General features: G+C 46.2%; 2 protein-coding genes across 2 annotated transcripts in view; one reads left to right on the top strand and one right to left on the bottom strand.

The window, feature by feature from the left end:
• Window positions 1–22,916, top strand: part of Rufy1 (RUN and FYVE domain containing 1) — a 48,819-nt gene that overhangs the window by 22,050 nt on the left and 3,853 nt on the right. The window contains exons 8-15 of the mRNA XM_027427628.2: window positions 2,125–2,194; window positions 6,329–6,430; window positions 8,062–8,178; window positions 8,867–9,034; window positions 13,353–13,450; window positions 16,592–16,711; window positions 17,272–17,401; window positions 20,259–20,353. Coding sequence (XP_027283429.1) covers window positions 2,125–2,194; window positions 6,329–6,430; window positions 8,062–8,178; window positions 8,867–9,034; window positions 13,353–13,450; window positions 16,592–16,711; window positions 17,272–17,401; window positions 20,259–20,353 — 900 coding nt within the window. The remainder of the gene's footprint in view (window positions 1–2,124; window positions 2,195–6,328; window positions 6,431–8,061; window positions 8,179–8,866; window positions 9,035–13,352; window positions 13,451–16,591; window positions 16,712–17,271; window positions 17,402–20,258; window positions 20,354–22,916) is intronic.
• On the bottom strand, window positions 5,134–5,441 carry LOC107979412 (60S ribosomal protein L36a-like). The gene has a single exon (XM_027427643.2). The coding sequence runs from the start codon at window positions 5,437–5,439 to the stop codon at window positions 5,134–5,136; it is 306 nt and encodes a 101-aa protein (XP_027283444.1). The 5' UTR covers window positions 5,440–5,441.

The following is a 22,916-nucleotide window of genomic DNA, read 5'->3' as shown; positions in this document are numbered from 1 at the left end:
GCTCAGTTGTTAAGAAGTCATTTTTCTCTCAGAGTTCTGTTCCCAGTACCCACTTCAGGCAGCTCTCAACTGCCTACAACTCCAATTCCAGAGGGAGCTGGCACCTCTGGCCTCCATAAGCACTTGCATACAAATATAGATGGTGGCGGGATGTGTGTGTGTGTGTGTATTAAATAGGGTCTGAATATGTAGTCCTGGTTGGCCTGAAGCCTGGAACCCATGGAGATTCATCAGCCTCTGCATCTCCAGTGCTGGCATTAAAGTGAGCCACTATGCTTAAAATAAAACCTTAAAAAAGATGGGAGGGGGGGTAGAGGTGGGGCACCTGGGATTGTGAGTCAGAGATAACCTAGGTTCCATCCCCATCACCAAAAAAAAAAAAAAAAAAAACTTGGGTGAGGGAGGACATACATGCCTGTACTTAAGTTCTTTAATATAAATGTTTATGTTTAATCATCTGCAAAGTAAATTAGCAGAACTACCTCTTCAATTATGGAGAAAATTAAGTGAGTTGATGAATTTAAAATGCTTACAGCAAAGATGACTTGGCGTATAGAACAGCAATTAAGTTCCTGCTCTTGTCAAAGGGCTTGTTGCTATCATCAAACCTATTGTGTTCCTGTTTGCAGATTCTTTACGTTTTTCACAGTATGAAAGTAACTTAAACTATTGCGGAAGTGGCTGAAGCGATGGCTAAGTGGTTAGATGGCACTTGTTCCTCTTGCAGAGCACCCACATGATGGCTCAGAACCCCAGGGCATCTAACACCCTCCTCCGACCTCTTAGTTGCTACACGTATGTGGAGCACATACATTCATGCCGGCAAACACTCATACACATAAAAGATAGATCTAGGAGGCAGAGGCAGGAGGATCTCAGTGAGTTCCAGGACAGTCAGGACTGTTACACAGAAGAAACCCTGTCTCGAAAAACCAAAAAAAAAAAAAAAAGAAAAGAAAGAAAAAGAAAAAAAAAGAAGAAAATTGACTGTGGGCTGGAGAGATGGCTCAGAGGTTAAGAGCACTGGCTGCTCTTCCAGAGATCCTGAGTTCAATTCCCAACAACCACATGATGGCTCACAACCATCTTTAATGAGACCTAGTGCCACTTATGGCCTGCAGGCATACATGTAGGCAGAACACTGTATACATGATAAATAAATAAGTCTTTAAAAAAAGAAAGAAAGAAAATTGATTGCTCTTCCAGAGGATCCAGATTCAATTCCCAGCATCTATATGCAGGCTCATAAGCACCTGTAACTCCAGTTCCAGGGGATCTGACATCCTCTTATGACCTATACAGGGATCAGGCACACATGTATTATAAATACACATGTAGAAAAATACATATATGCATAAAGTAAATAATTAAAAATCAGCTTTGCAGCTAGGTTGATGGCTCAGGGTATGAGGAACTTGCTCCACAAGCACAAGGACCTGAGTTCGTATCTCCAGTACTCACATGAAAAGCTGGGACATGGAGACAGGCAGATCCTAGAACTTCCTGGCCAGCTGGCTATTCTAGCCATTCTGTGAGCTACACATTCAGTGAGAGGCCTCATCGTAAAGGGTTAGTGAGTGAGACTGGAGAGATGGCTCAGCAGTTAAGAGCACTAACCTCTCTTACAGAGGCCCCAGGTTCAGTTCTCAGCACCCACATGGGTGGACCACAACCACCTGTAACTCCAGCACTTGGAGCTCTGATAGCCTCTGCTGGCCTCCATAGCTGTTAAGCACATATACAGAAATACATACAGGCAAAACACATAAACATAAAAATAAATCTTTAAAATAAAAACAAAACAGGGTTTCTCTGTGTAGCCCTGGCTGTCCTGGAACTCACTATGTAGTAGACCAGGCTGGCCTCAAACTCACAGAGATCCAAGTGAGTCGGCCTCCTGAGTGCTGGGATTAAAGGTGTGCGCCACCGCCACCCAGCTGACAGTGGATTTTGGTTGTGGTTATCTCAGTATCCACACAAACTTGAGTTCCTACCTCATAGTTCTGAGCAGCCCTGCGCCTTTCCTTTCATGAAGGAAGTCAGGACTCCCCCTTCTCGCTCACCAGTTGGGAAAACAGTCTACTGTTCTAAGTTGAGGCTAACCTGTGTGTTTATTCTCTACAGCTGCACAGTTGGGGATCTTCAAACCAAGATAGATGGCTTGGAAAAGACAAACTCAAAGCTTCAAGAAGAGGTTTGTAACTTTTGCTTAAACAAAATAGAGTGACCCAAGGTTAAGAAAAGTGGTATAGTCGGCCTGGTGGCAGTAGGCCTATCACTCCAGCTACTTCGGAGGCTGAACCAGGAGGATTGCAAGTCCTAAGCCTGCCTAAGCCAGAAAGTGAGTTCAGAACCAGCCTGAACAACTTTAACAAGACCTGTCTCAAAATAAAAAGTAAAGACTCCATGGTAGAGTGTTTGTCTAGTATAGACAAGGCCCTGGGTTCAGTACATAGTACAATAAGAAAAAAGAGAGAGAGAAAGAGATGGGCTGGTTGGTGCATCTGACCAGACTATCCTGTTGGGAGGAAGAGGATCTAGCCTCAAGTGGAACTGCACAGGAGACAGCATTTATGTTCCACCTGTGTAGGGTTCCCAGCGAGGCAGGAAGCTGGTCCTGAGGCAGTTCCCCACGGCCTCAGTTTTATCACCTCTGGTTAATGCACCATCGGGTAGACATGAAATGATGGTAGTTTTCTTCTCTACCCACCTTTGCTCTAGTGTCACGTGCTTCCTTGCAGCCCAGAGAGCACAGACTACCCGAGAGGCATCCCAGCCCAACCTTCTGTTTTGGCCTCTAGTGAGCACAGATCCAGCCTCCCCACAGCATGGTCTTTCTCTGCTTTCTCACTAGGAAGAGAGAAAGTAAAGGACAGGAAGAAGGAGGGCTGAGGCCAAGGAAGAATGCTTGCTGCCCGCTGCTGGCAGTCTCCCTGGTGGACACATCTTGTCTCCTCTTAGCAGGAGGGGGGGTTGCTCAGCCTTGAGACTTTCCACAGGTAGTAGGAAGGAGGAGAGCTTTGAGGAGGGGCTTAAAAAGGAGTACCCCACAGCACAGAGGCAGGGTGCAGCAGGCTAGGAGGGTCTGTAAGTGAAGGGCCCACTAAGGCTCACTGTAGGCTGACTGCTCTCCTTAGGGGCTTTCCAGGGAGGGACTCAAGCTTGTGTTAGTGGCAGGAGCAAAGACAGTATTCACAGGGGAGGGTCATGGGAGGAGTCACTGCAGGTAGCCCTGGAGACTCTCACACACACACACACACACACACACACACACACACCCTACCAAGCTTGTGTTAGTGGCAGGAGCAAAGACAGTATTCCCAGGGGAGGGTCATGGGAGGAGTCACTGCAGGTAGCCCTGGAGACTCACTCACACACACACACACACACACACACACACACCCCTACCTTCTTGGGAGGTAGGCCTTTGAGCTTCTATGGAAGCAGGTCTTGAAACCTCATTGTAATGTCTCCAAGTTGGGTAATACATAGATTTTATAATTTTGTTATAGAGATTGTCAGTTTACTGTGGTATAAATACCCATGAAGTAGCACTGGGGGAGGGGCTGGAGACTTGGTTGACTACAGAACAAAGCACTGCTCCCCAGCCAGGAGGCATGCTTCAGTTGTACTCCTGAAACTCGGGGCTGGGCGTTTTCTTCAGCATATAACTGTAGGAAGATGGCCTTTAGAGCATGTCATGGTGGCACACACCTTTATCCCAGCACTGGGGAGGCAGAGACAGGTGGATCACTAAGTCCAAGGCCAGCCTGGTCTACAGAGGTAGTTCCAGGACAGCCAGGGCTACACAGAGAAACCCTGTATCAAAAATAAAACAAAACAAAACAAAACAAAATACATCCTTTAGAGAATCTGCCTCAGAGATGGGAAGGAGCTGGTGGCTGTGGCCTGCTTCTCCCCTTTTGACAACTAACACCTTCAGAGCCTTAGAGGTCTTTCTTAGGCACAACTGTTGTTTAGAAACTTCAGCCTGGGGTCTGAAAACTCTGAAGGATTTTTAGAGGACAGTTCAGTACCTCAAGATCCCTCACTGAGGAAAGATGGACAGATGACAATCTCCCTCCTCTGCTGCAGGCTGGAGCCTGGAGCTGGAATAAGGAGGGGTCCCTTCCCCTTTGCCTCCCGTGATATCCACTTGCTAGGCTCAGTCATGAACAAATCCAACTTTCCTTCCCTTAAGCCACATGACACATTTCAGGAGAGGAAGGGTTTCTCTGGGGCCTGTTTCTGATAATTTAAGTTTGATTCTTTCCTCCAAAATCTTTAATCTCCCTTGACAATAAAATATATTTGCACTTATTAAGAAACTGAAAATCGCTGGGCGTTGGTGGCACACGCTTTTAATCCCAGCACTCGGGAGGCAGAGGCAGGCGGATCTCTGTGAGTTGGAGGCCAGCCTGGTCTCCAGAGCGAGTGCCAGGATAGGCTCCAAAGCTACACAGAGAAACCCTGTCTCGAAAAACCAAAAAGAGAGAGAGAGAGAGAGAGAGAGAGAGAGAGAGAAAGAAAGAAACTGAAAATGGGAATCAGGGAAATGGCTCAGTGGTAAAGTACTTGCTCTACAGCGTGAGGGACAGAGTTGCCATCTCCAGCACCTGAGTCAAAGCCAGGCAGGACAGCACGAGTCTGTAACTCCCATGCTGGGAAGCAGAAACAGGCAGATCTAGGGCTATGCTGGGTCAGCAAGCCTAGCCAGAATTGCATGCTCCAAGTTCAATGAAAGATCATGCCTCAAAGAATAAGGTGGAGCAATGGAGAAGACCCCACTGTCAACTTCTGGTATTCTGTACATGTGCGTGTACAGGCAAGCGTGAATGCGCAAACACACGCAACAATAGCAAACAGGTTGGGTGTGGTAGCACACAGTATTAATCCCAGTACTCGGGAGGCAGAAGCAGGCATATCTTCATGAGTTCCAGGACAGCCAATAGCCATACAGTGAGACCCTGTCTCAAAAAAACAAAACACCCCTGAAAAGAGTGATAGATCAAAACAAACAAAAAACGTAAAAGACCCATCGTCCTTTTGCCTGCCCCCCTTTTTTTTTTTTTTGAGTTTCTTTTATTGTGATTTTATTGTCTCCATAACAAGAGCAGCTTAGAACCTGATCACTTAGCCCTTTCTCTTCTTATCTCCCCCTAGTTCAAAATGCTTGCATATCTTAATACCCAGCATCCTCTTAGATCTGCAGTTGGGCTCAACACACTCAAGCCTCAGCACAATCTTCTTTGTAGTTTTAGCCTTTTTTTGGAAAATAGGCTTAGTCTGTCCACCATTGCCATTCTGTTTCCTGTCATAACGCCGCTTTCCCTGGGCATACAAAGAGTCCTTTTCCTTCTTGTACTGTGTCACTTTATGGGGCTGGTGCTTGCCACATTTCTTGCAGAACGTCCGGCGGGTCTTAAGAACGTTCACCATGTTGGCAGGAATGATATCGGCACAGAAAGCTTGCCTGCCATTTTTAGTCTTTATTTTACAAATTTTGGCCTATTGATTTTAGTTTTCATAATTACAGATGAGAGCATACCATACAACTTTCCCCTTATTGGTATAAGTGTCTTCTCAAGTCATTAAAAACTATTCTAACCACTGGGCTGTGGTGGCATATGCCTTTAATGTGAGGCAGAGGCAGGCAGATCTCCATGAGTTTGAAGCCAGCCTGGTCTACAGAGCTAGTTTCAGAACAGCCAAAGCTGCTATACAGAGAAACCTTGTCTTGGGGGGTGGGGGGAAAGCTGGGCAGTGGTGGCAGCAGCACTCGGGAGGCAGAGGCAGGAAAATCTCTGTGAGTTTGAAGCTAGCCTGGTCTACAAAGCTACACAGAGAAATCCTGTCTTGAAAAAATGAATGAATAAATAAATAAATAAATAAATAAATAAATAAATAAATAAATAAATAAAATAAAACAAAAACTACTCTCAGAGTTTGAATAGTACCAGATTCTTATTTGGTGCTGCTGTAGTAGTGTCTGTCTGAACTCCAATTTTTTTTTTCTCTCTCTCTCTCTCTCTGTGTGTGTGTGTGTGTGTGTATACATAAATTATCACTCACATGAAGCATCAAATAAATGATTTTTATAATGTGGGGAAAAAACTGGAGACGAAACAGAAAGCTAGCAGTATGTGACAGAGGTTTTACTACATAGATATATTTGGAAGTTTGTATTTCCTGTTCAAAGCAGGGAAGTAAAATATCAAACATTAAGATGCATTGTAAATTGTGTAGATCTAAGTAAATGTCAGCTCTTAATCTTGGACAGGAAGATTAAGTTTGATGTTAAAAAATGTAAAAAATCTTTCTTAATCAGCTTTCAGCTGCAACAGACCGAATTTGTTCCCTGCAAGAAGAACAGAAGCAGCTGAGAGAACAGAACGAGTTAATTCGTGAAAGGAGTGAAAAGAGTGTGGAGGTGAGAGGGTGACCTAACTGCTGGGCAGTGTTCACACACACGTGCATACGCTCACATACACATACATACATACATACATACATACATACATACATACATACATGCACACGCGCGCGCGCGCACACACACACACACTCACACACCCATACACACGCACATACACATGCATACACACATATACACACATATATACACACATACTCACACACACACACACACTCACCCTGTTAGTCTCAAGATGTAGCTGCCCCTTGTTATCATGGAGGAAAGATGTCAGAATCTCCCTAGAGCACTGAATCCATTGTATGAAATGGCTGCAGTCACATGTTCTTCAGGATGCTATAAAGTGACCTGTGTAAACAGTGGCCGTCCTGGCTTGTCTAAGAAAGTCTGAGTCTGTTCTGTGTAGAAGGGTTTTCTTCACTATTCCCACTCCATGGTCAGTGACAGCACTGTTGCTGAGCCTACAAATAGCAAGGCCAGCTGTGACTTAACTCTGTCCCAGTCTCCAGAATGTACAAAGGGTGTCTTATTTGAAATCAGTACCTCTTACTGCCATTCCTACCATGTCACTCACAGGCCACCTGAATCACTTCAAACTCCTGAAACCCCCAGCCTTTGTACTCCAGAATTGCAGTTTGTTCTTTTAACTTTGGCTCAATGCTAAGTGGGCTATCATTGTGTCCCCGGTTCCACGGCCGGGCACGGCCTTCCTCCTCCCATACTTCCTTAGCACTTTGTTCTTCCTTCACCACAGGTGCTCCTGGCAGTCTGTAAGATGCCAGCCTGCGGCTATGCCTCACCTGGTGGCTCAACGGTAGAGATCAGGTCAGAGTCACCACAAGTCTCCCAGTGCTAGGTAAAGACGGCAGCAAACATTCCTACCAGGATTTCTTGTCCTGTTGTAAGGAAAATTAACTAAACCATTACACAGCCTAGCTTGTTGTAAAAGTCTATTGTGTTAGCCAGGTGGTGGTGATGCATGCCTTTAATCCCAGCACTTTGGAGGCAGAGGCAGGCAGATCTCTGTGAGTTTGGGACCAGCCTGGTCTACAAGAACAAGTTCCAGGACAGGCTCAAAAAGCTACACAGAGAAACGCTGTCTGGAAAAACAAAACAAACAAACAAAAAAATCTATTGTGTTATCCACACACCTGTGATCCCAGCACTCAGGAGGCAGAAGCAGGAGGATCACAAGTTGAAGTCCTTCCCAAGGTATACAGTGAGACCCTGTTACATAGTCATGCACACATCTATTGCTCTGCTGTCATCCTTCATCTTTCAGGTTGTTACATCTTTAAGAGGCATCATATGCTCCTGACTCAAGATTCATCCTGTTTAAAATGTAGACAATTAAACCAGGTAGTGGTAGCACATGACTTTAATCCCAGCACTCAGGAGTCAGAGACCAGAGGATCTTGTGAGTTCAAGGCCAGCCTAGTCTACAGAATGAGTTCTAGGATAGCCAAACCTATATAGAAAAATCCTTTGTCAAAAAAAAAAAAAATAACAAAAAATAAAGTAGTAGAAAATTATCCTTTTTTTTCTTTCTAGGATTGTGATATATTTTGAAATGTTAGGTAGTTTACTTCCCAAGAGTGAGTCATTCTTGGTGTTCTTGTGTGATTCAGATAACGAAACAGGACACCAAAGTAGAGCTGGAGACTTACAAGCAGACCCGGCAGGGCCTGGACGAAATGTACAGCGATGTGTGGAAGCAGCTGAAGGAGGAGAAAAAAGTGCGGCTGGTGAGTGGGACCCAGCGCCCTGAGGAAGAGTCTGTCAGTGGTCCTCCAGTCTCCATGAACCTGTCTATACTCTACATACACGCATATGAGTCTTTCCTAGAGATTGTTACAGACTGGTCTGTCCCCTCAATCATAGGCGCTGGCCACTTACTTTACTCTGTGCATTGGCAGCCACAGTTCCTTTTCGAACCTGGTTCTCCTGCTTTCTTGTCTTGGCTTCCTGGAATGAATATGGAGCACTGTGCCCCGAGGTACCAAGGACAGAACCATTTCAGAATGGTGGTAAAGTCCAAAGTGTTCAGAAACTGTAGTCTCCCTGCAGACCCTGGGTTATGTTTCCCTTTGGGGGACCACCTGGCTTCTAGAACTCTGGGCTCATGTTGCCAAGTCAGTGTTCTGTTGCCTTGATACAGAGCCAGCGTGCTGCTACTGTACTCCCAGCAACCGGGGAGCCGAGGCATCCTAGGTCACACAGTTAAACTCCCTCCAAAACTAAGAAGAGGGGAGAAGAGAAAGGGAAGGTGAGAGGGACAGAGGAAAGAAGGCAGGCAGGTAGGAAGTGGGGAGGAGAGAATGAATCTAAGTAATCCCATCTTGCAAGCTTGCCCTGTCCTGCAGTGACTCCCACCTCAGTTAAATATGATCCTGCTTCTTCCTCAGTAGACTCTCCTCGTTCATGTCTTTAAAGGAACTAGAAAAGGAACTGGAGTTACAGATTGGAATGAAGACTGAGATGGAAATCGCCATGAAGTTACTAGAGAAGGACACCCATGAGAAGCAGGACACGCTGGTCGCCCTCCGCCAGCAGCTGGAGGAAGTCAAAGCAATTAATTTACAGATGTTTCACAAAGTTCAGGTGAGAACTGGCCTCATGTCTGTACCACTGCCCTCTGTTGTTGCCTTTCAGTGCTGTCTTCCTTCCTGGAGAATATGCAGACAGGCCTGGTCCTCGACCCTCAGTTATTAGAGTTTTGGTTTTTGTTTGCTTGAGACAGGGTCTCAGTGTGTAGCTCTGGTTGGCCTGGAACTTACTAAGTAGACCAGGCTAACCTCAAACTCAGAGTTCTGCCTGCCTCTGCTTTCCGAATGCTGGGATTAAAGATGTGTACTGCCATACCTGCTGCAAGAATTTATTTTTAAAGGTTTAGTTTTATTTATGTGTGTGCATTTATGACTTTGTGAGTATAAACACACATGTGTCTGAGGAAGCCAGACACATCAGATTCCTTATAGCATTTGTGAGCTTCCCAATGTGGGCACCAGACTTCTCATCAAACCATCTGTTTTAAGTTTTTACAGAGACGGGCAATGGTGGCACATTCCTTTAATCCCAGCACTCTGGAGGCAGAGCCAGGTGGATCTCTGTAAGTTCGAGGCCAGCCTGGTCTCCAGAGAAAGTTCCAGGACAGGCTCTGTAGCTACTGAGAAACCGTGTCTCAAAACAACAACAACAAAGTTTTTCCATTCTTTTTTTCAGGTTTTGGCCCATATAGAGACATAATAGTGTGTGTTAGGGAAACTGCTCTAATCATCTACTAGAATGCCTTTGAAGCATGGAAGTGTATCTGTAACGCAGTAAGCCTTCAAGACCAGCAGGCTTGTGCTTGGCAGTCACTCAAAGACACAGGCAGAGGGGCCACAACTTTGTAGGGCACTAGTTTTGCCTCTGAGCAAGAAGGAGCCCTAGAGTCAGTGAGACATTTCTTGTCTCAAAGTGAGATGGAGGTTGTACACATTGCCTCTGGTCAGCTCCATGAGGAAAGGCTGGTCATCATAGCTGCAGGGCCCTGAGAACTCCATATTTTCTGGGCTGCAGCCAGATAAAAGAGAGAATATTTATTGGTGGGCATGTAATTGTCTGTCTATAGTTAGTCCCAAGATTGTTGCTGGGAAGTTCCATCCGGACCCTGCATCCTCCTCAGAGACCACAGCCCCTGGCTGATGGCCATTAATTCCCCAGCAGTCCATATGAGCTGGAAGCCAACTGTCCCTCTCACATTGGCCCATCACAACCTGTGATGCTGGGGTAGAAAAACAAAATATAGAGTACCAACTTGGAACAGAAGTAAACACACTGAACTACCAAGACAATGGTCCCTAACAGTGTTTCTGTCTTCTGAAAGGACTTTTGTGTCTCCCAAGCACCACCACCATCCTTGGCCACATTCTGAAGGACTTTGGGTAGTGTGTCCTTCTAGAAGATAACCAACTTTGGTGGCCAGCCTCTTACAGGTGTCAGCTTGCCAACCTGGCATTTGTAATAGGAACCATAGTCATAGGTATTTTTCATAGCAGATTCTTGGCTCTTTGGCAGTACTGTCACCTCTGTCACGGGCTCTGGTCTCCTTACTTCCCTCCCATGTGACTATCAGGGACCCAAGGTCAGTGAATGCACTCCTGCCTCTTGATTACCGCTTTGCATGACTGTATCAGGGTCTGAGTCTGAATGTGTGTCCATGTCTCCCTGTTTTGTTAATAACAGATCATCCAAAATCCTAGACTTATATAGAGGAGACTTGAATCTGATTTTCACTAACTGGGGCTGCATGCATGCTAGGCAACTGTTCTGCTAATCCATACTTCCAGCCTGCATGAGCTGATGTACAAGTCCTTTATGGCCCAGTGTTTAGTCTTTTGTTTTGTCTTGTTTTTTGAGACAGGGTCTCACTATGTATACCTGGCTGTCCTGGAACTTACTATGTAGACCAGACTTGCCTCTGCCTTCCAAATGCTGGGATTACAGGTATGTGCCACCATGCCCAGCCTAGTGTTTAGTCTTACATGTTGAATGGTCCAGAGCAGTTGGCTCCTCCAGCCCCTTCCTCTGGACTCTTGCTCTGCATCTCTTTGCAAACTATCAGGGTTGGGCCTGGACTGTTTTCTTCTAGAACCTTGCTCAAGCAGCAAGGACCACTTGATAGCTGCTAGCATTCTGATTTCTCCAAGCCACCTCTCCTGGAGCAGCCGCAGTATTGGCACAATCTTCCAGGTTTGGGCAACTGAGTTTTACTGACTGCTTTGCATAGTGGCTAGTGGCAAGGGCCACCAGCTTTCCATCAGCTTTGACAGGGCCAACCCCATCTGTGCAGCCTTTGGAAAACAGCACTCCTGTCTTGGCCCTCTTGTCTGTCCACATTTCCACATCTCTATTGATTAAACAGTGCCGATAGAGAAACAGGCAGGTGGCAAATATGGGGCTTCCACTAGGGTGAGGAGAGTGGGCAGTCTTGTGGCATGCATTTCACCTGTAGCATCTGCACTAACTCTGCAGGGTGCTAGCAAGACTTAAATTTTACTGTAGAATACCCAAGGGGCATCAAGGTTGATTATGTGGGCAATGCCCATATGCACACTGGTGTCAGAAGTATTATTAATAAAGCAGTTACCCTTGCCTTTATTATGCTCGGCCTTCTCTGCATTTCCTCTGTAGCTCATTTACTTTCTCTTAGTTCATGGAGTTTTTTTCTTTAGGGGGTTTATTGTTGTTTTGTTGGAGTTTGTTTGCTTTTGAGCCAGGGTCTCTCTATTTAGCTCTGACTGTCTTGGAATTTGTCACAGTGAAAGCCAGGTGATGGCAGTACATGCCTTTAATCCCAGGCTTTGGGAGGCAGAGGCAGGTGGATCTCTGTGAGTTTGAGGCCAGCCTGGTCTACAGAGGGAGTTCCAGGACAGCCAGAGCTGTTACACAAAGAAACCCTGTCTTGGGGAAAGAAAAAAAAAAAAAAAAAAAAAAAAACTCACAGAGATCTGCCTGCCTCTCTGCCTCTCAAATGCTGGTATTAAAGGCATGCACCACCATACCTACTTTCATAGATTTTTTTTTTAAGTATTTATTTATTACATATACAGTGTCTGCCTGGAGGCCAGAAGAGGACCCCAGATCTCGTTACAGATGGTAGTAAGTCACCATGTGGATGCTGGGAATTGAACTCAGGACCCCTGGAAGAAGAGTATCCAGTGCTCTTAACCACTGAGCCATCTCTCCAGCCCCTTTCATAGTATTTTTTAAAGTTGAAAATTAGCACAAGAGAGCTGAGTAGTGGAGCACTTACCTGGCATGCAAGAGGCCCTGGGTTCCATCCCCAGCATTGCCCCACCCCCAAATAAATCACAAGAAAGCTTGTGCATACCTGTCTGTGACCCATCACTTAATCCCAGCATTCCTAAGAATGGGACAAGGGGATTGCAGACTGGTCAAGGCCAGCCTAAGCCATATAGTCAGACCCCATCTCAAACACACACACACAGGCAGAGAGAGACAGAGACAGAGACAGGACCAGAGGGTACAGACGGCTCAGGGACAAAATGCTTGTGTAATCTTCATCACTAGCCAAAAAAAACTGTTTTGTGTCCCTCAAATCTTGGCAACAGTATTTCATCACCAGGGAAGCATGTTAACCATTTTAGCATCTCAGAAATCAGATGTCTTAGAGCCAGGCCATGTCATGTTTCAGTTACCTTTCTTCATGTGTACGTTGTGATATGACTTCATTTCACTGCAGTGAGTGTCATGGTGCTGTGGCCTTCCAAGTCTGAGCATTTCATAATTTCCAGTTATTTTTTCTATAAGCTGAATGACACTCAGCATGCTGTTCTGTTTCATCAGTTCATTCCTGAGTGTAGGCTTCAATCAGGAAATGCAGTCTGTGCTCCTTAGGAACTCATCCCGACTTCCTTCTGCAGTAGCATCCCTGTAACCTTTTATCTTACAGTGTGTCTCTTGTGACTACAGAGTGCTCCCTTTGCTTACTGGATACCTATTCTGACTAAAATTGGGACAGAGTGAGTCTCACAGACATGGCTGTGGAACAGCCCTGCCCTGACTGGCTCTTCAGCCAGTCTCTTCTCTTCTGATTCTCCCTCTCTAGGAAACTGACACTGTCAATGCCTCCCTTGAGAACTGAACTAGCAAGTGTGCCAAGGCCATGAGGATACTTGGGAGCAGAGTCCACACTGACTGCAGCAAACAGACCCCAGTACCTGCCTCTTTGCTCTTCTTCCACTGGCAGAGCTGGAGCCTTGACCTGGTTTGTCTTCCAGGACTCTAGGGAAGAACAGCAATTACTCTTGAGAGTGTTGCAAAGCCTGTATTAATAATGAGGGAGACGTGTTTGTAATGCAGAGGTGTGGAGGAGGGCTGGGCAGCTTATGGACCCCTCTCTTTGCTTTCATAGAATGCTGAGAACAGTTTACAGCAGAAGAATGAAGCCATCGCATCTTTTGAAGGAAAAACCAATCAAATTATGTCCAGCATGAAACAAATGGAAGAAAGGTAATCACTTCCCTGGTATACAGCAATCTCTAGAAGGTTCTGGGCCTACATGGGCCTAGGTAGAACCACAGAGTCCCACTGAGAAGTACAGACAAATTGAGGTGACTGTTCTTCCTTGGCCCACCTTCTGTCTAAGGAAAAGCCTAGGTGCATCACCCAGCTTGGCCTAAGCGCTGTTTAGTCAGTCAGGCTTTTGGCCACTGCCTCAGAATGTCCTCGCATGCTTTGGAACTAGACAGAGTGGATTGTCACTGTCACATTCAAATATCAGCTCAGCAGTGGATCAGAATAGAATTCCAGGGGCTGGAGAGATGGCTCAGCACTTAAGAGCACTTACTCTTCTTAGAGAGGACTCAAGTTCAGTTCCTAGCACCCACATTGGGCGGCTCACAATGACCTCTAAGTCTGGCTCCATGAGATCTTCCAGTCTCTGCAGGCTCCAGCACACACACACACACACACACACACACACACACACACACACACACACACACACACACACACACGAGAGTAAATTTTTTTAAAAAATGATAGCATCCCCAAAAAAGATGGCTGCTTTTTGGGAGATGTGATGCTATTCCATAGAGCAAAGGTGGTCTATTAGGCTTTCTTTTTGGTTGGTTGGTTGGGTTCTTTTTTTTTTTTTTTTTTTTTTTTTTGAGACAGGATTTCTGTATGTAGCTCTGGCCATTCTGTAGACCAGGCTGGCCTCGAACTCAGAGATTCACCTGCCTCTGAAGTACTGGGATTAAAGGTGTGTGCCACCACTTCATAGCAAAAGTGGTCTTTTCAATAAATAGTGTTGGGCAAAGAGAAATAAGAACTGCTGTGGTCATGGTGTCTCTTTATAGCAATAGAAACAAACCCCAAGTCATAGTTATGCTTCTGTGCTACCCCAAAAAGAAATCTCTTTGCCCACCCCACAGGCATAGAGTCTTCTGTTTCCTTCTAAACAGTTCAGTTTTACATTGAAATTTATGAAGCCCTTTGAGCCAGCTGTTCTATCAGATTGGAGGTGTGGGTTGAGAGTCACTGCTTTGCAGAAAGAAGACCAATTGCTCCAACACTGTTTAAAAAATGATAGCATCCCCAAAAAAGATGGCTGTTTTTTGGTAGATGTGATTTATTTATAAAATCTCCCAAATAACCACACAGAGACTTATTATTAATTATAAATGATTGGCCAATAGCTCAGGTTGTTAGTATCTAACTCTTACATTTTATATTAACCCATATTTCTCATCTACGCTCTGCCACATGGCTCGGTACCTTTTCTCAGTACAGCAGTTCATCTCCTCTCCGCCTTTCCTCGAGACTCTAAGACTCCTCCCCTTCTTTTTTGCACTCCCTTTTTGTCTGAATTCCTACCTAAACTCTACCTGTTCAGCAGTCAGCTTCTTTATTAACCCAATCATAGTGGCATATATTCATTCACACAGTGTAAAGGAATATTCCACACTTGATGAATTAGACTGTATCAAAATTCTAAACTTACTTAGCAAGGTGTCAGTCAGTAGCCTTTAATACCAGCATTCGGGAAGCAGAGACAGGAGGATCTCTGTGAGTTCGTGGCTAGCCTAGTGTACAGAGTGAGTTCCAGGACAGCCTGGTCTACAAAGTGAGTTCCAGAACAGCCAGGGATACACAGAGAAACTTTGTCTCAAAAAAAAAAAAAAAAAAAAAAGTAATAGTAGCAATATAATAATACTTTAAACTTTTATCCTATGAAACATAATTGAAAGAGTATTTATGAATTTAGAGGAAATTTGCAGATATCTGACAATGAATTTATATTAGACTATATAAAGAACCCTCAAAAAATAAGCCAAACAATTCAACTAAAAACAGATGAAGCTGGGGGGATGGCTCAGTGGTTAACATTGCTTGCCTTGGGAGAGCGTCAGGACCTGAATTCAAATCCCCAGAACCCACATAGCCATGTGTAGTAGTGCAGACCTATGAAAATGGAGTGCCAAAAAGAGGCCAGGCGTGGGTGGTACACACCTTTAATCCCAGAACTCAGGAGGAAGAGGCAGATGGATCTCTGAGTTTGAGGCCAGCCTGGTCTACAGAACAAGTTCCAGGACAGGCTCCAGAGCAATATAGAGAAACCCTGTCTCAAAAACAAAAAAAAAAAAAAAATGGAGTGCTATAGCAAGATGGGACCAGCAAACTCTGTGTACACAGAGAGCCTGTCTCAGGCAAGGTGGGGAGCGGAGGACTGGATCCCCAGGTTGTCCTCTAACCTCCACATGCGCACAGTGGAACGTGTGCCGCCCACATACCCAAGAGTGGGAGAAACAGACAAAAGAAAACTAGGTGTGGTGTGCACACCTAATCCCAGCCCTGAAAAGACTGAGGCTAGAGGATCACAGACTGAAGGCCAGCCTGGGCTATAGCTAGTTTCAAGCTAGCAAAATCCAGTCTCAAAAAGAAAAAGAACCAAACTTGAGCATGCACTTTAGCAGGCAGGATATGTGGATGGCAGATAAGCCCATGGAAAAATGGAGCTATTAGCTGGGCAGTGGTGGCGCACGCCTTTAATCCCAGCACTTGGGAGGCAGAGGCAGGCGGATCTCTGTGAGTTCGAGACCAGCCTGTTCTACAAGAGCTAGTTCCAGGACAGCCTCCAAAGCCACAGAGAAACCCTGTCTGGGGTGGGGCGGGGAGAATTCCCATTCAGGTGAGAAGCTGTTCATGGTGGTACACACTATGGCTATGGTAGGAGGATCATGAGTTTAAAACCAGTCTGAACTAGGGAGCAAGTTCAAGGACTGCCTAAGCTACAGAGCAAGACCCTATCTCAAAAAAACCAAAAGAAACTGGGTGGTGGTGTTGCAGGCCTTTGATCCCAGCACTCTGAAGGCAGAGGCAGGCAGATCTCTGTGAGTTCAAGGCCTGCCTGGTCTACAGAGCAAGTTCCAGGACTGGCTCCAAAGCTACAGAGAAACCCTGTCTCAAAAAAAAAAAAAGAAAAAGAAAAAAAAAAGAAAAGAAAAACAAAACAAAATTTTTAAAACAAAGAACAAAAAAAAAAGGATGGAGAGAGGGAAAGGAGGTAAGCAGCTGCTCAAGCCAAAGTTTTCAGTCTGAGAGGTGAGCCTTTGCTTACAAAGACAATGTGCTTGGCATTGCCTCCAGGTTGCAACAGGCAGAAAGGGCCAGACAGGGGGCCGAAGACCGGAGCCACAAGCTGCAACAGGAGTTCAGCGGAAGGGTCAGTGCCCTACAGCTACAGCTGTCCCAGCTGCGTGACCAATGGTAAGGAGCAGGGCACCTGCAGAGAGATCAGCTTGGGAGGACAAGGAAGTGACTTCCTCCCTTTCTTCTTGTCTGCAAGAAGAGTAAGAGATAGCTAGTCTCCCACCTAGGTTAGCATGAGAGTGTGTGTGCTGAGTAAGAGAACTGAGCAGGTAGGCTCCCGGGGCCACCTGTGTCCCTGGCCTCCTTAGCTGGTGAAAGATGTCAGATTCAGCCAAACTCACCCCTGGTCTTGGTCACTCTCTCCCCACCTCTTTGGTATCTTCCTATATACTGAATATGGGCTATAAAAAGCCAGGCAGATACTGAACTGGTATAGTCCTTGTATAGTCCTCAGTGTTTTCCTCTCATTGGTGTAACAACCAAGTGTGTACCTGCAGCTCCTAGTCTTTTGGGGGACGCAGGTGACCCTTCAGGAGGAGGCCTGGTTTAACACCATGTAAGGGTTTTGATGTTCATGTGCCCATTCAGATGGTTCCTCCTATCTCATACGGTAGATTGTGGGTCTTCCATGGAAATCTCCCACTAAAACTAACTCATCACTTTTGGGGAAACAACAGCTCGGGTCTAGAGAAAGAACTGAAATCAGAAAAAGAACAAAGACAAGCTCTCCAGAGAGAATTACAGCATGAGAGAGATACCTCCTGTCTGCTTCAGACAGAGCTGCAGCAAGTGGAAGGACTAAAGAAGGTAAGATGGCTGCCTGTGGGTTTCTCCAGAACTCCCTGTGAAGGTCAGTCCCTCCAGTGCCTCCGTGTGGGAACCAGGGTCTGGAACAATGTTCCCACCCCCACAGGGCATCTTTCCCAAGAGGAGATAGCAAAGGCTGGTGATAAGACATAGAGACAGCCAGATGCTCTGAGAGTGAGAAAGGCAGAAAGGAGCTGGGAAGAGCAGATAGAGAAGCAGAGGCCTAGGGAAGAGGTGGGGTGCCCCTTACTCAGGTGGTCTTAAAACCAGCTACTATGTGGTGAGTTGGTGTAGGCAGAGTTTTACTCTTCTGCAACCACTCTCAAATAAACACACTAAGGTTTATATTATAAATGTTCGGCCAATAGCTCAGGCTTATTATTTGTGCTCTGCCATGCGGTGATACGTTTATTAACATGGCACATTCATCTCCTGCTCCCTCTGTGACTGACTGGCAACTCCAGACTCCGCCCTTCTTCCTCCCAGCATCCTCCTAGTTTGGTTCTCCTGCCTAACCCTATTCTGTTCAGCTATTGGTCAGTCAGCTTCTTTATTAAACCAGTCAGAGAGACATATATCCACACCGTGTAAAGGAATATTCCACAGCAAGCTGGTGTTAGGCTCCTGACTAAGGAAACTATAAGGAACCAGTCAGCATTTTCTGCCAAAGCCAGTGCACATGACCTCCCCAGAGGTTGGCTGGCCATTCCTCCCAAAGCTCAAGTCATCCCAGGAGGCAGACAGGACCAGACCCTACAGTCATCCCCTGCTCCATTTCCTTCTGCCATCACTTCAGTTTTCTGGAGTCCCCAGTGTCACTTTCAGGAACATCCTGGATCCTATGAGCAAGGGAAGTGGGGTGTTGACCTAGTGACGTTCTTGTAGTAGAAACAGACCTCTCAGGAAACTGCTGACAGCAGTCTGCTGGGCTGATTTCCTGGATACCACCATGCACCTGAGCATTGGGCTCCCAGATCTACTGAGCCCACCTGGGCAACAAAGCTAAATGTGTACTACCCTCAGCATACCCTGTGGCAAGGCAGCTGTCAGCATAGTAATGGGTGCCACTGTACAATGTGGACCCAGAGGCTCCTCAAGGGAAGGAAGGGGCTCAAGAGCCACACTAGTCTCAGAAAGGGGAGGGGAAGAAACGGGGCATGAAAGGTTCTAGAAAGTGCCTCTGTCATTGAGCATATCTACCTCAAAATACTTCAGTCCACATTTGAATGCTACACACTGTAGCAAGCTTTTTCATTGGCCACCAGCTCACAAATAATGACACAGAAACTTCTTATTAATTATGAAAGCTTAGCCTTTAGCTCAAGCTTGTCTCAACTAGCTCCTATAACTTAAATTAACCCATTTATATTAATCTATTTTCTGCCACTTGGCATTACCTCTCTTCCATCTTGAACCTCCTGTTTCCTCTGGCTGGTGACTCCACCTTCCTTCTTCCCAGAGTCCTCTCTGTCCCCAGAAGTCTGTATACTTTGCAGATAGCTGTGGAAGGGGAGTGATTTGTGTTTTGTTTTGTGATAGGGTCTCTTGTAGCCCAGGCTGATCTCGAGCTCGGTATGTAGTGGAGGAGTACATTGAGCTCCTCTAATGCTGTCTCCACCTCCCAAGAACTAAGATCACACCTGTGCACTACCACATCCAGCCCAGATAACTTGTGTTTTTAAAAACCAACCTTTACTCTTCTCTTACACGTCTCTCTCTTCCTCTTCTCCCACCTATGCCCTCTTCTGCCTTCCTCTCTGTCTTCTCTCTTACTCTCTGCTCTGCTCTTCCATTTCTCCCTCTCCCCCACCTGTAATAAACTTTGTCTAATGTAAAAAAAAAAAAAAGTAGACAAGCAAAGCTTTACTAGTCCATTGGGGTAACTGTTTTTGTGGGGTTTGTTTGTTTGTTTGTTTGTTTGTTTTTTGTTTTTCAAGACAGCATTTCTCTGTGTAGCTTTAGAGCCTATCCTGGCACTCGCTCTGGAGACCAGGCTGGCCTCGAACTCACAGAGATCCGCCTGCCTCTGTATCCCAAGTACTAGGATTAAAGGTGTGAAGTGTGTGCCACCAGGAACAGCATAACTGGTTGTGTCTCCCCCTCCTCCTCACCCCCTTTTTTCTTTTTTCGTTTTTTTGTCTTTAGAGACAAGATTTCTTTGTGTAGCCCTGGCTGGCTTGGAACTAGGACTGTAGACTAGGATGTTCTTGAACTCACAGAAATCTGCCTGCCTCTGCCTCCCGAGTGGTGGCACACACTTTTAATCTCAGCACTCGGGAGGCAGAGGCAGGCAGATTTCTGTGAGTTCAAGGCCAGCCTGGTCTACAAGAGCTAGTTCCAGGACAGCCTCCAAAGCCACAGAGAACTCTGCATGGGGAGGAGGGGGGGATGCCACAATGGCCAACCCAGGTGACTTTTTTTTTTTTTTTTTTTTTTTTTTTTTTGAGACAAGGTTTTTCTGTGTAGCTTTGTAGACCAGGCTGACCTTGAACTCATTGAGATATGCCTCCCAAGTGCTGGGATTAAAGGTGTGAGCCACCACCACCTGGTTTAGGTAATTGTTCTTAATTGGCCTAAATATATCTCATCCCTATCTTGTATCCTCATATCCAGCTAAGAACCACTTGTAGTTGTTTGAGACAGTCTCCTGTAGCCCAGGCTGATCTCAGACTCACAATATCATCTGCCCATAGCTGGTATAAAGTTATCCACAAGAGAATCCTCTCTTGGATGATATTCATGCAACAAAACTATTCTTTGCTTCTGCAAGACATTCTGATCTCCTGACCCCACTGGTTACTAAACATTTTAAAAAAGAAAATGTAGTTATGTGTGACATGTGGCTTGTCTATTTCAGGAGCTACGGGAACTCCAAGATGAGAAGGCGGAGTTACAGAAGGTCTGTGAGGAGCAGGAGCAAGCCCTCCAGGAAATGGGACTGCACCTCAGCCAGTAAGAGCCACCCCCATGCAAGGCTGGATCTGTGCACTTCCAGGCCTGGTGCTAGAAGGGCCAGCTGGGAAGCCTCTCAGCTGTTCCTTGGTGACCTCCCAGGAAGTCAAGCCTTAGGGGCAGCTGTGTGACTCCCAGCCCTTTGAGAATTCTTTTCTCCTGTGACCAGACACCGGTGGCTCTGGCACCTGGCAGGGCTATGAGAAGAAAAGTTCCCCTTCTCTACCCATGACCAGAACATTGGGGAGTTGTGACCAGTAATAGCCAGAATACATGTACAGAAGAGGGTTAGAGATAGGAACCAAAGGAGATAAAGCCAGAAAAATTCAAGAAGTATGAGGATATAACTAACCTTTTGTTTTGTCTGGAAAGTTGGAGGGTTCCTCCAACTTTTGTTTTTTTGTTTTTGTTTTTGTTTATTTGGTTTTTTGAGACAGGGTTTCTCTGTGTAGCTTTGGAGCCTATCCTGGCACTCGCTCTGGAGACCAGGCTGGCCTTGAACTCACAGAGATCCACCTGCCTCTGCCTCCCCGAGTGCTGGGATTAAAGGCGTGCGCCACCAACGCCTGACTCCTATTTTGTTTTTTAAATAATTTATTTTTATTTATTTGGTTGGTTGGTTTTTGGAGACAGGGATTCTCTGTGTAGCTTTGGAATGTGTCCTGGAACTCGCTTTGTATACCAGGCTGGCCTATTTTAATTTTTAAGTGGCGGGGGCAGTGGGGGGGGGCAGTTATGTTCACATAAGTGCTGATGCCCTCAGAGGCCAAAGGCATTGGGTTTTCTGGAGCTGGAGTTACAGGCAATTGTGAGCCATCAGACATGGATGCTGGCAACTGAACTCAGGTCCCCTAGAAAAGCAGGGAGTGCTCTTAACTACTGAGTATCTATCTCTCCAGCCCCAAGGTCTTCTACTTTGTTGTATAAGTGTAATACCAGAGACTGATTTGAGATAGCCTTACTATGTATCTCAGTCTGGCCTTGAACTTGTAGTAAGTCCTTCCACAGCCTCCATTCCAGGATCACAGCACACTCTGCACCGTCATGGCTGCTGGAAAATGAATGTTCTGGCTTTGGCCTCTTTCAGATGCAAACAAAGGTTACTCATTCATGTTCTCTCCCAGCTTCCTTCTAGAGATGCACAGGGCAGTATCCCACCCTGCCTGACCCTTTCTACATACCCCACTCTGCTTTCTCCTGACCTGGTTCTGTAAGACCCTGGAAAAGCTGAGGCTTCCAGAATCTTAGCCCAGGACCTCGGCCACCCCAATCACAGAATGGAGGCGAAAGCTTGATGCAAATTGCATGAGGCTTTATTGTAGTTTAACGAGCTAACCCCATGTTAGCTCGGGTCTTTGACCCACCCACCATGGCGGATGGCTAGCAAAGACAGTTTGAAGCCGCTGCGCACAGATCTTTATAGGGCAGCGTAAGGGGAGTGTCTAGGGGTATACACAGGCTCAGGATTGGTGTGCCTCCAGGCTTGGAGGGTTTGCCTTGTGTTGATTGGTCAGCTGGTTGTTATGGCCCATAGGCCCTCCCAGGGTGGTTGCTATGCTCTCTACGTCATTGCTGTGTGCTTGTCCGTAAAGCACACCCAGAGCCATAAAGCATAGCACCACCAGCTAACTTCTGATTGGTTCCTTGTCAAGAGGCAGGCATCTAACTTTCTAGTGTCTAGGACAAGGTCATAGAAGCACGTGTTCGGCCATTATGGCTGCCAAAAGGGAAGCTGGTCCCTTCAGTTCTTGCCATATTCTGCCCTTTTCCCCACCCCAGCCTGATCTCCCTGAGCAAACACAAGGCAAAGTGTCTGTCCCCATGCTAAGCACAGGTCAGCTCCTTGGGTAGCCCAGCAGCACTCATCAGAAGCAGATGTGGAGCTGGCTGGAGGGGACTACTTGGGTTTATATCTGGGACTCCCTTCTTCCTGTCCCCACACTGGATGGACAGAGTCAGATTCAGTGGTCCTCAAAGATGTCAGTAGTTTGCTGACTTTGGAGATATCTCAGCACCACCACCTGACCTAGCTTTGGAATCCTCTCTGGAGATACTCAGTCACCATGTCCCTCAGAGCTAAGCTATGTGGCTGTGGCAGAGTTAGCCACACATGCAACCCAGACAGGACTGCCCAAGTAGTCACTTTCCCCCTTCGTGCAAGCCCATGCTGGGACAGTTTCTGGTCCAATAAGTTGGCTAAACTTTTTCTGCTCTACAGGGAAGAGGCCACCTGCTGGTCATTAATGAAGGCCACAGTGATTGAGTGTTCTGATGCTGTTATATAAGGAGGAAATGCCTTATTCTCAGGCCCTGCCGCCAGCTCTAGGAGCTTTTGCAGTTTCTGTATCTTGGGAACTTGTAGACACTTCCCAAGTTGTCTCCTAGAGATCTGTGTGAACAGGCTGCCATCTTGACCTGGTCTCCCAAGGCCTGTCCACTGGGACAGCCTCTGGTCCAAACAGTCTGCTGGCCTTTTTGTGCAGCTGGACAGGTAAGGGGCTACTCGCTAGTGACACCTGCTGGTCACTAATGAAGGCCATGGTGGTTTCTGAATGTTCTGATG

The sequence above is a fragment of the Cricetulus griseus genome, chromosome 7, assembly GCF_003668045.3.
Source record: "Cricetulus griseus strain 17A/GY chromosome 7, alternate assembly CriGri-PICRH-1.0, whole genome shotgun sequence".
In the NCBI taxonomy this organism is placed as follows: Eukaryota; Metazoa; Chordata; class Mammalia; order Rodentia; family Cricetidae; genus Cricetulus; species Cricetulus griseus.
The sequence above is the reverse complement of the archived record's forward strand: the minus strand, read 5'-3'. Positions and strand labels throughout refer to the sequence as shown.